The sequence below is a fragment of the Tiliqua scincoides genome, chromosome 3 (assembly GCF_035046505.1).
Source record: "Tiliqua scincoides isolate rTilSci1 chromosome 3, rTilSci1.hap2, whole genome shotgun sequence".
Taxonomy (NCBI): domain Eukaryota; kingdom Metazoa; phylum Chordata; class Lepidosauria; order Squamata; family Scincidae; genus Tiliqua; species Tiliqua scincoides.
Window position 1 is genome coordinate 89245768 of NC_089823.1, and position 12259 is coordinate 89258026.

The window sequence follows — 12259 nt, forward strand, 5'->3', positions numbered from 1 at the left end:
ACAGCAGTGGAAGTGAGTGGGTCCAGGCTGCCATGTTTTTGATCCGTTGAAATGTCCAGACCATGTTCCACAACTTTGTTTTGCTTGGTAGGCCTATTTTGAGCTATATTCCCTTCTTTTAAAGCCTCTTCCCTTTCTTTTGCTGAAAAGAACTTTCATTCCCAGTAAGGAATAACATTGATGTGCATCAAACAATCCTAAAATAATTTTGACAAAGCTTTGTCCAATACTGGTTTTTGTTTTTGAACATCATGGCTTCACAGAGCTTTACACTGTAGTGCACTTGTGGCAATGAAGTCTTGCCATGAATGCAACATACATCAGGTAGGAGAGAGTGCACACATGTGCATCAGGGAAGAGAAAGGAGAGAGTCAGGTATGCAGAGAAAGGTAGGAAGGAAGTGAGAATATGTGGTTGGAGGTTAGGATTATTGTATGGGCAATGCAATCTGGGATTAGAAGGAAGGGAAAGGGTAGAATTGGAACATAGGATTATATAGAGGGGAGAGAGGATAGTGGTAGAGACATAGGATAAGGATAGCAGAAGGGAAAATCTTTTTTCTTCAATGTGTTGGTTGGAAGGGGGAATATTGTATACATATATATTTACTAGTTAAAATCTCAGAGCCCAATCCTGAGCTCTGCATGCCAGTTTACCGCTGGCGCACACTGTCGCAAACATGCTGTAAGGCATGTTTGTGAGCCCGAACACCGGTGCTAGCGCTGGGCAGGTGTCTGGCCTCCATCACTTGGCGGTCGCATGGACCACTGCGCAGTGGAGAGGTAAGCGGGGGCTTGGGGGGAGGCAGGTGGAGGGCGGGAAGGAGGCGTGATGGGGAGACGGGCAGGGGGGAGGTGTGCTGGGGGTGGGGAGAGAGGGAGGCGGGACCACATACTCCATGATGGGCTCGCTGCCCAACATGGAGGCTTTTACCTCACCGTCAACATTCGGTCGGTGGTGAATCGAGTAGCCCCATTGCGGGGCTATTGCACTTACCCAGGGGAAGGGGCCCCTTCTCCCAAGGTGCCGCTGGCATCTGTCTTGGGTGCGCAGGATGTGGTGGCTGCCATTTTTGCTTGCCGCCGCAGCCGTACACCCCGGGCAGCTCAGGATTGGGCTCTCAGTCCTCTGTCTTTAGATTTGTTAGCAATGGGATTAAAGCATTCCTACACACAGCAAAACCGACCTTAGTTAAGAGTTGTAGGATATAGAGAGAATTGAAGCCATTGTTACAGAGGCAGAAATAAGAGGATAGGGGGAAAGTCTAAAGAGGTCTAGTAATCATAGAAGACAGCAAACCCACAAACCTTTAAACAAAGAACAAACCCCCCACTACCACTGGAGGCCAGCATTTCCACATTTGCTCTCTAAGTACACTGGGTGACTCCACTCACATGCTGTGGGTGTTTCAACAAGTTATAATAGACAGCTCTCATTTAGAAAAGTCTCGCTCTGTAACATTCCATGGAGCAGACGCTATAGTTCAACATTATCCCTTATTTTAAGAGTTTTGATCTGGCAGTGCTTGTTAAAATGCAGATGGCTGGCATTTACAAGAACAGCAGGCCCTGCTGTGTGACAGGAATCATGTGCAGAAGAATCTGTACGTGTAAATCTGATAACAAGAATAAGATGTGCTTCTTCAGAAGACGCTATAGATCAGGCTGAGCAGTAGTTTTCAGGCTTGTGTAATCAATTCCTTTGTTTATTTTTTACAAGAACTGGGGGCCCACCAGTCAGAGGCAGTCCCAAAAAGCAGCTCAGGGAAAAACCAATCACTGTTACCTGCTGCTCCCCATGTATGTGGCAACCTGCCTATAAAAGTATAAATCTGCATCTGAGTTACTACAGATCAGGGATTTTAACGTCAAACTTAAAGCTGTGCCAGGACAGCTACACAAAGGCCTGTTCAGTGCTGGCCACTGAATCAGTGGCAGAGTGGAGAAAGAGAGGAGGGTGGAAGGTGTGCATCTTGGAACCAGGGCCTGCTTTTAGCGCAGAGACTGCTGATGCTGACACATCCTCTTCTTCCATGTTCCAGCAGCTAGCCAAGGGGCCCAAGGCATCAGAATTCATGATGCACAATAAATGAGAATATAGACAGTATGTTGCTGCCTTGTTTCCCAAGTGATTTCATTCCTTGAATCAGTGAAGCCTGCCTCTGACAGAGGTGGCTCCTCCTGATCCAATCCATTCTTGCTTCCATTACAATGATTCTGCATAAGTACGTTGTGTTGGGATCAGAGCGGTCTCCTCTGTCAGAAGAAGACTTCTGTTGGAGCAAGCTCCTCTTGATCCAGATCAATATAACTGGAAAGAGTGATGCTGTCCCTGCTTTCCAAGGCTGTGTAGTGGTTGCAAACCCAAGAAGCTGTGTTAATGTGTTGTCTTGTGTTGTTTTGGTTTTTAGATGTTTGTGGCCCTTCTCTTCTGGTACCAGTTTTACTGTGGATTTTCTGGCTCTTCAATGATGGACCAGTGGTACCTGATTTTCTTTAACTTATTTTTCTCATCCCTTCCACAACTGATTTCTGGAGTGCTTGATAAAGATGTACCTGCAGATATATTAGTTGCTGTGCCTCAGCTGTACACAAGTGGCCAGAATATGGAGGTAAAAACTGGGCTTTGATGTGTCTGTTCACGTCCTGCGATGTGAAGCTAAAACTGACAGATTGGCACTTAAGACTTAACAGCGTCAATCCTAACCACACTTTCCTGAGAGTAAGCCCCATGGAACAAAATAGGACTTATTTCTGAGTAGACCTGGTTAGGATTGTGCCCAAAAAGAGTTAAACCTCTCCCTTCCACTCCACCTGATGTTATAATACTGATCAGGCCTCCCTATAGTTGTTAGTTAGCAAACAAAAATTGGAGGGGGGAGAAATGACATGATTTACAATCCAATCCTATTCAGGATTGGGCTGCCAACCAAAAAATACTGGTGGAAAATACTTCCACTGTCACAAAATAGCCACTAACAGCACAAAGAGTGCTCCATTGGCAGCCATTTTGAGAGTGCTGTTGGAAGACATAACCGTGCTCTCCAGTTATCCCAGCCTTTGCTGTGCTCGCTGGAGCAGGTGAAGCAGCGGGGTGGAGTGAAACTGGGTGAGGAGGCGGAAGAATGGAACAGGACAGGGTGGATCCAGCATGGATGGCACATGCTGGATCCGATCCTGTCTTATACCAGCTTCCTTGCCCCTTTTCTCTCCTTTCTCTCCCCTACAGAGCTGGCAAAAGTCCAAGGAGACTCATTGTGGAGAAGGAATGGGGAAATGATTCCCCTTTCCTCTCCTAAGCCTCCCAAACTGCCGTCTGCCCCTGCTGGGTACAGCGCACCCATTTTCTGCATGACTACATTTTGGGGGGGGGGGAAGAGGATGGAATTGTGCCCTTAATGTCATGTCTAGTTTGACCCTCAGGTGTCTGATGGTCAAATTAAGTTAGGAAACAAGAGGCAAGAGAAGTGCAGTTTTATAATTCAGGTGTTGTGAGAATGAATCATTTTCCAAAGAGCTTTTTATGGAGTTTGTTGAGGATGGAATCCACACACCAGCTACTCTTCCCCATTTTGAAATTGATTTCTTTCAAGAAATGGTACATCAGATTTGAAGCTCTGAGTGTGTATGTGTGTTTCTCTGTTGCAGGAATACCAACCGCATATGTTTTGGATGAACATGATTGATGCTCTCTACCAAAGCCTGGTTTGCTTTTTCATCCCTTACTTTGTAAGTTCTCGTTGTTAGCACATTCAGAATTTACAGGTCACTCCTCTTCTCTCTTCTGGCTCTTCTCTTCTGGCCTCTGAGTGGCCCGCTTGGAGGCAGGCTGTGCAGTATGGCCTTTCCCAGTTTGAAGAGACACTTGGCCAACAGTCTGAGGCAAAGAGGCAAAGAAGGAAGGCCCATAGCCAGGGAGACAGACCAGGGACAGACTGCACTTGCTCCCGGTGTGGAAGGGATTGTCACTCCCGGATTGGCCTTTTCAGCCACGCTAGACGCTGTTCCAGAACCACCATTCAGAGCGCAATACCAGAGTCTTTCGAGACTGAAGGTTGCCTACTACCTCTTCTCTCTAATCAAAGGGGAAAGAGAACTAGCCTAATCAAAAATGTTGTGGACAAGGCTACAGGCATGAGGGCTGTGGCTTCAACACATGTGGTATGGCATTCATAGAGATGTAGATGCCAATAGACTTCCAGACTTCTCATAGGCCTTGTTATAAATTCAAAGAATACAACTAGTTGGGAGGGAGGGGATGCTGGTAGTAGAGAAATTGTGCTTGCTGCTGCTTCACACTGTGAGACTTCAGTTCTTCTGCGGCATGAAGCAGGAGCAAGACTTTCCTGTACAACGTGCCCAGAGCTGAGTCTTCTTACAAAAGAAAGAGTAGGCCAAAGCTTCATCTCAGGGATATAATGGCAGAAAGAAATGGCCATGTTTCTGACAGGTGGGGGAAACAGCAATCCAAAGGGAGGCTGAACTAAGAAATTCCGAATTTTCCCTGAGGTTTTCTGATAAAATGCAGTAGGTATTTCCTCTATCCCCAACCATGTTTCCCACTCAGAACAACCCCAAAAGGGCTTCAGGAAGCCCCAGAAGAACCATTAGGTTCTACTGTATTCCAGTGTACTTTTTTCTGTGGATTAAAACACCCTATTTTGCAGGTACACACCTAAGGTGGCATAAAGCTGTAAAAATATGGGTGTGACAAATACATGTTTTGAAATGCACATCACACCAAAGTGCACTCATGAGGAAATATGATTGGGGTGCATCTTCTTGTTGACTATACACTTGATGGCAAACCCAGGTTTGCCTCTGTTTATTGGGGGGAAATATCCTTATTGTTTTCAGAAACGTTGAACCATGGCCAACTGGTCACCGTGGTTTGCTCTTTTATATGTTACAGAACTGATGTTTTAAAATACCAAATGTATTTAATCCCTATTTAATGCTTTCAGACTTACTATGATTCAGATGTGGATATATTCAGATGGGGAACCCCAATAACTACTATAGCTCTCTTCACCGTAATACTGCATTTGGCTATTGAAACGAAAACCTGGGTAAGCTACATTTATGTCACTCTTACATGCCACTCCTGGTAAAAGTCTTTATTGAGTTGGCTTTATTAGCAGTCCCAACACGGAATAGTGTTGTTGCCAAACTTTGCAATTCCCTGGTTCAGAATATAGATCTGCTCAGATGTATTATGAATTACAGTTCATTTCCCTCTGAAGTAGTTTTGCAGCTCAGAACATCATATGAATTGTGCATTTCAGCCTAAGCACACTAGGCTGTGGATACCAATCACAGCTCAGGCAGAGCAAAGCAAACATTTTTAAGGCTTTAGGGAACTATGGCCAAATCTGAATAAACTCTGGGTCCTTGGCAAAATGGAGTTGTGAAGCTTTGGTTAGTGTCTAAGACTTGGACAAAAGAATAGGTGATGGTGTGACCAGCATTCTGAGACAGTTTAGAACTGTGAAAGATAGGGAACATAAGAACAGCCCCACTGGATCAGGACATAGGCCCATCTAGTCCAGCTTCCTGTATCTCACAGTGGCCCCACCAAATGCCCCAGGGAGTACACCAGATAACAAGAGACCTCATCCTGGTGCCCTCCCTTGCATCTAGCGTTCTGAAATAGCCCATTTCTAAAATCAGGAGGTTGCACATACACATCATGGCTTGTAACCTGTAATGGATTTTTCCTCCAGAAACTTGTCCAATCCCCTTTTAAAGGCTTCCAGGCCACATGCCATCACCACATCCTGTGGCAAGGAGTTCCACAGACCAACCACATGCTGAGTAAAGACATATTTTCTTTTGTCTATTCTAACTCTCCCAACATTCAATTTTAGTGGATGTCCCCTGGTTCTGGTGTTATGTGAGAGTGTAAAGAGCATCTGTCTATCCACTCTGTCCATCCCCTGCATAATTTTGTATGTCTCAATCATGTCCCCCCTCAGGCGCCTCTTTTCTAGGCTGAAGAGGCCCAAACGCCATAGCCTTTCCTCATAAGGAAGGTGCCCCAGCCCCGTAATCACCTTAGTCGCTCTCTTTTGCACCTTTTCCATTTCCGCTATGTCTTTTTTGAGATGCGGCGACCAGAACTGGACACAGTTCTCCAGGTGTGGCCTTACCATCGATTTGTACAACAGCATTATAATATTAGCCATTTTGTTCTCAATACCTTTTCTAATGATCCCAAGCATAGAATTGGCCTTCCTCACTGCTGCCACACATTAGGTCGACACTTTCATTTATCTGTCCACCACCACCCCAAGATCTCTCTCCTGATCTGTCACAGACAGCTCAGAAACCTTTAGCCTATATGTGAAGTTTTGATTTTTTGCCCCAATGTGCATGACTTTACACTTACTGACATTGAAGTGCATCTGCCATTTTGCTGCCTGTTCTGCCAGTCTGGAGAGATCCTTCTGGAGCTCCTCACAATCACTTCTGGTCTTCATCACTCGGAAAAGTTTGATGTCATCTGCAAACGTAGCCACCTCACTGCTCAACCCTGTCTCCAGATCATTTATGAAGAGGTTGAAAAGCACCTGTCCCAGGACAGATCCTTGGGGCACACCACTTTTCACTTCTCTCCATTGTGAAAATTGCCCATTGACATCCACTCTCTGTTTCCTGGTCTTCTCAATCCATGAGAGGACCTGTCCTCTAATTCCTTGACTGTGAAGTTTTTTTAGTAGCCTTTGGTGAGAGACGGTGTCGAACACCTTCTGAAAGTCCAGATATATAAAGTCCACGGGTTCTCCCGCATCCACATGCCTGTTGACCTTTTCAGAGAATTCTATAAGGTTCGTGAGGCAAGACTTACCCTTACAGAAGCCATGCTGACTCTCCCTCAGCAAGGCCTCTTCGTCTATGTGTTTTGAGATTCTATCTTTGATGAAGCATTCCACCATCTTACCCGGTATGGATGTTAGGCTGACCAGCCTAGAGTTTCCCGGGTCCCCCCTCTTTCCCTTTTTAAAGCTCGGTGTGACATTTGCTATCCTCCAATCTTCTGGGACTGTGGCCGTTTTGAGCAACTTCATTCTTCAATTCCTTAATAACTCTTGGTTAGATGCCATCAGGGCCCAGTGACTTATTGATCTTTAATTTATCAATGAATTCTGAAACAACTTCTCTTTCAACCTCTATGTGACTTAATTCCTTGGTCAGGAGAGGCCATTTGGGCAGCGGTATCTGCCCGAGGTCTTCTGCTGTGAAGACAGATGCAAAGAATTCATTTAATTTCTCTGCCATCTCTAAGTCTCCTTTTATCTCCCCTTTCATTCCCTCACCACCCAGAGGGCCAACCGCTTCTCTGGTGGGTTTCCTGCTTCTAACATATTTGAAGAAGCTTTTATTATTCCCCTTAATGTTGCTGTTAAGGGAAAAATCTTTTTTTTTTTTTTTTTTGTAAGCATTCACCAAAGGGGTACATAATTACTAAATCCAGTCAAAATCAAACTGAGCGAAGTTGGTTCTTCACTAGACTTGTACAGTGATGTCACAAGGGGTTATGTCAAATAGATGCATCAGACATAAGTAGTGTCTCTGTAGCAACATAAGCACAATTGCTCAGGGAATAATAATTGTTTCTCAGCAACTGCATCTATGGGTTTCTGTATTTGGGAAACATCGGAACTGCTTGATGGCACAACATCATCTTGTTAATTCCATTCTGGCAAGAAGACCTCTCAGCAGAACCACAGCACTTACAAAACTCCTTTTATACTCATACTTCTTCATGGTGCCCTAGATATTTCTCACAAGTTAGCAAGTGTTTCCCTACTGGTGGAAAGAAGTAGTATTACTATCCTCTAGTCTACAGTGTGTGACAGCCCAATCCTATCCACACTTTCCTGGGAGTAAGCCCCATTGACTTTAATGCGACTTACTTCTGAGTAGACATGCATAGGATTGGGCTGCCAGTCTGTTATCATGCTTTTGGTGTTCTGAGAAGATACCATACTTGTAAATTTAATGTTGAGTATTTTTTCTTTTTCTTTTTTTAGACTTGGCTACATTTGTCATCCTGTGTCTTCAGCATTGCTTTATTCTTCACTGTGGCTCTCGTTTACAATGCTTCTTGTCCAATATGTTTTCCTCCATCCAATCCCTACTGGATTATGGAAAAGCTGATGGGAGATCCTATGTTTTATCTGACTTGTCTTATAACACCTGCTGTTGCTTTGCTTCCCAGGTATAGTATCTATCTATGTATTAATGGATTGATTTTATCAAGTAGGGGCCCATTCCTATCCAATTTTCCAGTGCCAGTGCTGCTGTGCCTAAGGGATATGCGCTGCTTCCTATGTTGGAGATGCAGTCACAGAGTCCTCCTCAAGTTAAGGGAACATTTGTTCCCTTACCCTGGGGCTGAATTGTGGTTGTACCGGTGCTGGAAAATTGGATAAGATTGGGTCCTAGGTTGTTTGGCAGTGGCATTTGGTACTATTTTGCTACGCTTTATGCATGTAAAGATGCTAAAATAAACCAAATATGGGCCCAATCCTATCCAATTTTCCAGTGCCAGTGCAACTGTGCCAATGGGGTGTACACTGCATCCTGTGGTGGGGAGGCAGTCACAAAAACCTCCTCAAGGTATAGGATCATTTGTTCCCTTACCTTGGGGCTGCATTGCAGCTACACTGGTGCTGCAAAGTTGGATAGGATTGGGCCTTATGTCATATTGCCTACAAGCCTAAAGAAATCAAGAATTTTTTTAAGCCAATAGCTATAACCATTATATAAAAAGAATATAAAATATATCACTGCCAAATAGATTTGTTATAAACATTCAAAGGGTATTTAAATGAAAGTAAAAGGAACGATTAGGATCATGCCCATTAGCCCTGCTCATAACTTCCTCATGTTCAAGGGCTTATTTGCTCAGGGCTCTATAAACATATTCCTAAACAGGGATGAAATCCTTCCACATGATTTGTACTTTCTCTTTGTTTGCTTTGCAAACTAAGTGGGACCTAGAGCACATGGAGGTCAAAAGTAGGATTAGTTGGCGTAATTCCAATCCCTGCCCCCTTGCACTCGTTTTTACATTACATTATCATCTGTACAAAGTTAAGATCAAATATTGTTCAAACGTATCCCTGCTGCAACAGACTATATTGATACCCCTACCCAGTGCTACACATATTAAGCAACTGGGACTGTGCCTGTTAAATTATCATCAATCAGTTTCGGCAGGAGGGCGGGCAATCCAGCTTTCCACTCCCCTTCCCAAGCAGCCAATCACCAGGACTGTACTTTTAGAATAAGGGGAGGAGTTCTGCAGGCAAGTGCTGGCTGCTGGATCAGAGCAGGGGAACATATGCACAGCACTGTTGCCCACCCTGCTAGAGATACACATCCATGTGTGTAGTGACACTAGCAGCTTTAGTTATGTGCCAGTGGGTAACAGTCATGCTAATCTAATGTCATCATGTAAGAGAAATACTATTTTCTACTCAATAAATTTTTCACACAGTATAAAGGACTCCATTGTAGTATTATAGAAAAGGGCACACCAGAACATGGGGGGTGGGGCGTCTCCATATCCACTTTTTCATAACATACAGCCTTTCTTTATGCAGCAACTGTTACCCTGCACATGCCCAATCTCGTCTGATCTTGGAAGCTAAGCAGGGTCAGGCCTGGTTAGTACTTGGATGGGAGACCGCCTGGGAATACTGGGTGCTGTAGGCTTATACCATAGTCTTTCGAGTCTGAAGGTTGCCAACCATTTAGCCTTTCTTTAACTGGAACTCTAGCAAATTACATTTTTCTCTTCTCATTTATTGATTTAATTTTGTTTTCTGTGTTTGACATTTTCCCTCCCACAGATTTCTGTTCAGAACTCTTCAAGGAACGCTCTTCCCAACACAACTTCAGCTCGGGCGCCAATTGTCAAGGTTGCCTGCCGAGACTCGCAACCAACTTTTAAACAGATGGAATGCCGAAAAGGACACCAATTCCCATAAATCTCCATCTGCTCCTTATTCTCCGGAAAGCCCTTATTTTATTGCTACTAATTCTTTATTAAAGGCCTGTAACCAAAATAGTTCCACACGATTATCTCAGCATGGAAATGATCTAATTCAACCACCAAAAACAAAAATTGAGTCTGCAACCGGGTTAAATATTCCTGCCCCTTTTCTTGGTGCACAGTTGTGTGAGGAGAATGGACATTCTTCAGGGGCCCCTAGTCAAGAAACACCCTTAGATTTTCACACAACACCTGGCACTTCAGAACTGGAGCCAACACCATTAGAAGAAACTTTGCGATGGAACCCAACCAGCGGCCTATCAGACTTCAGCTTGTTGAACTGGATCACATCAACTCCATTATTTAATGACATTGGAAGAGATTTTCCATGGTCATCAAGCAATTTACAAAATGTGAGGCAGGACAATACAGCTCTTGACAGCTTCAGTTCTCCTCAGGACTTCATAGGCTTGACAGAACAGAATTCAGTTTGTTTTCAGGAGCAAACAAAAAAGTCTGCAGATGGCTGCTTTAAAGCTGAATCCCCTGAGACAACTTTTTTATGACATAGACATTTAGTTATATTTTTTTCTATTTGCACAGAAGAGCATAGTGTTCTCCACTTGTTTCCAAAGATGAAAGAGGAAATTAAAGGTACATAGTTGTATTTGTAAGATATTTTAAGCAGTGTATGTTAAAAATAAGAGCTTTATATACAAATAAAATATACATTTATGTATTTATTTTTCATCTTATTTTATATAAAAATGGAATGTGTTTATTTTTTATTCTCATTTATTCTGTTATGGGCTTTTACCAGTTTTATACTCACTGGATACTCCCCCAAAGAATTGTTGGTTTAACCATCATGACCACACCAGTGGCATCACTAGGGTTGCTGTCACCCGGGTGATAACTCATGGTGTCACCTCCATGGACAGCCTCGTAATAATATACAACAATAACAATGAATGGATGAATGAATAATATTTTTAATTCACCCAACAAATCAGTATCCAACAAAAAATCAGTAACAAACTTGATGACACTCACGCAACTTCTCTAGTTTTGTTCTGGTGTTAGCTCTAATACATAGACATGAGAGCTGGCTCATACTAACACCTTCTGCTGTGTCATAACATCTCATTGGCTCTTGGAACAATCAGTCTCATTGGTTAGTTTTGAGTTAACGTAATCCACTTTTTGTTACATATGGCAGTTGTGTTCTTTTTCTGGTTATTTGACTATACCCTTTAGAAAATTAATCACTGCTTATTTCATGACATTCTAAATTACCTTTCTAACATACATTATGGTATAATTCATAAATACAAATTTTCCAAAAAGTTTGCACAATTTTGGCCACTAATTGTGTCATCTTCCCCTGAAGGTGTCACCTGATGCAATCCACCACCACCTGCCCCCTAGGGACGCCACTGGACCACACACAAAAAACCTATACAGATAAATATGCACTGCAGGATCTTGCACAATTGGTCATCAGTTTTAATAATAAAATGTAAGATATTTTAAGCACCTTGTGAAGGTGGGTTTTATAAAGGGGGTAAGGAAAGCATATATGCATGCAAGCAAACTTCAAGAAAATCCTTCAGAAGCTTTGTAAGGTAATATTAAACCTGCCATAGAAATAAAGTTGAGATTTTACAGATATGACTCTGATATTTGAACCCTAGCCGTTTATGTGTTAACATGACAAATAACAATAAACAAACAAGGATCCATATTGCAAAGGTGGTGTCCTGTTTAGCATCAATCAAAGGCTCTTTTCTTCATTTTAAGACCGCAATGACCACTTGCAATTAAAAACAATGACAATATGATAAGAACACTGAAAGAATTGTGGTACTTCTAAGTCCAATAAAGGTAGGGAGTGTTTCATGCATTGTTGTTATTATAAAGCATCTATGTACACAGTACTTTACACACAGTTAAAAGACAGACCGCTGCCCTGAAGGCTCACAATCCTAGGAAAAGGAAGACCACAGACAAAAGGGAAGTGGATGGAGGAAAAGACTGAGGAAGAAGATATTTGTCACGTGCACTCACTTAGGCATAGTTACAGTGTGGCAGTGCATGACATTAAGAACCAGTTCTTATGTTACCAGCACTGTGTGGCTATTGCACTCCTGTGGCATATCCTACACTGCTCTGATAGAATAGGTAAGAAGGACCTGTGGATTTTGAACACACTTGAGTTATTGTCTAATACTATAGATTACCATGAGTGTATGTATGT

At 43.1% G+C, this 12259-nt stretch overlaps 1 protein-coding gene and 1 pseudogene across 1 annotated transcript in view; both read left to right on the top strand.

Moving 5' to 3' along the window:
• The window catches only part of ATP10A (ATPase phospholipid transporting 10A (putative)), a 149348-nt gene extending 138646 nt beyond the window's left edge, over window positions 1-10702 (top strand). The window contains exons 17-21 of the mRNA XM_066622581.1: window positions 2411-2611; window positions 3648-3728; window positions 4964-5068; window positions 8033-8220; window positions 9860-10702. Coding sequence (XP_066478678.1) covers window positions 2411-2611; window positions 3648-3728; window positions 4964-5068; window positions 8033-8220; window positions 9860-10568 — 1284 coding nt within the window. The 3' untranslated portion in view covers window positions 10569-10702. The remainder of the gene's footprint in view (window positions 1-2410; window positions 2612-3647; window positions 3729-4963; window positions 5069-8032; window positions 8221-9859) is intronic.
• On the top strand, window positions 9603-9722 carry LOC136647023 (5S ribosomal RNA; annotated as a pseudogene).
• Window positions 10703-12259: the final 1557 nt, after the last annotated feature.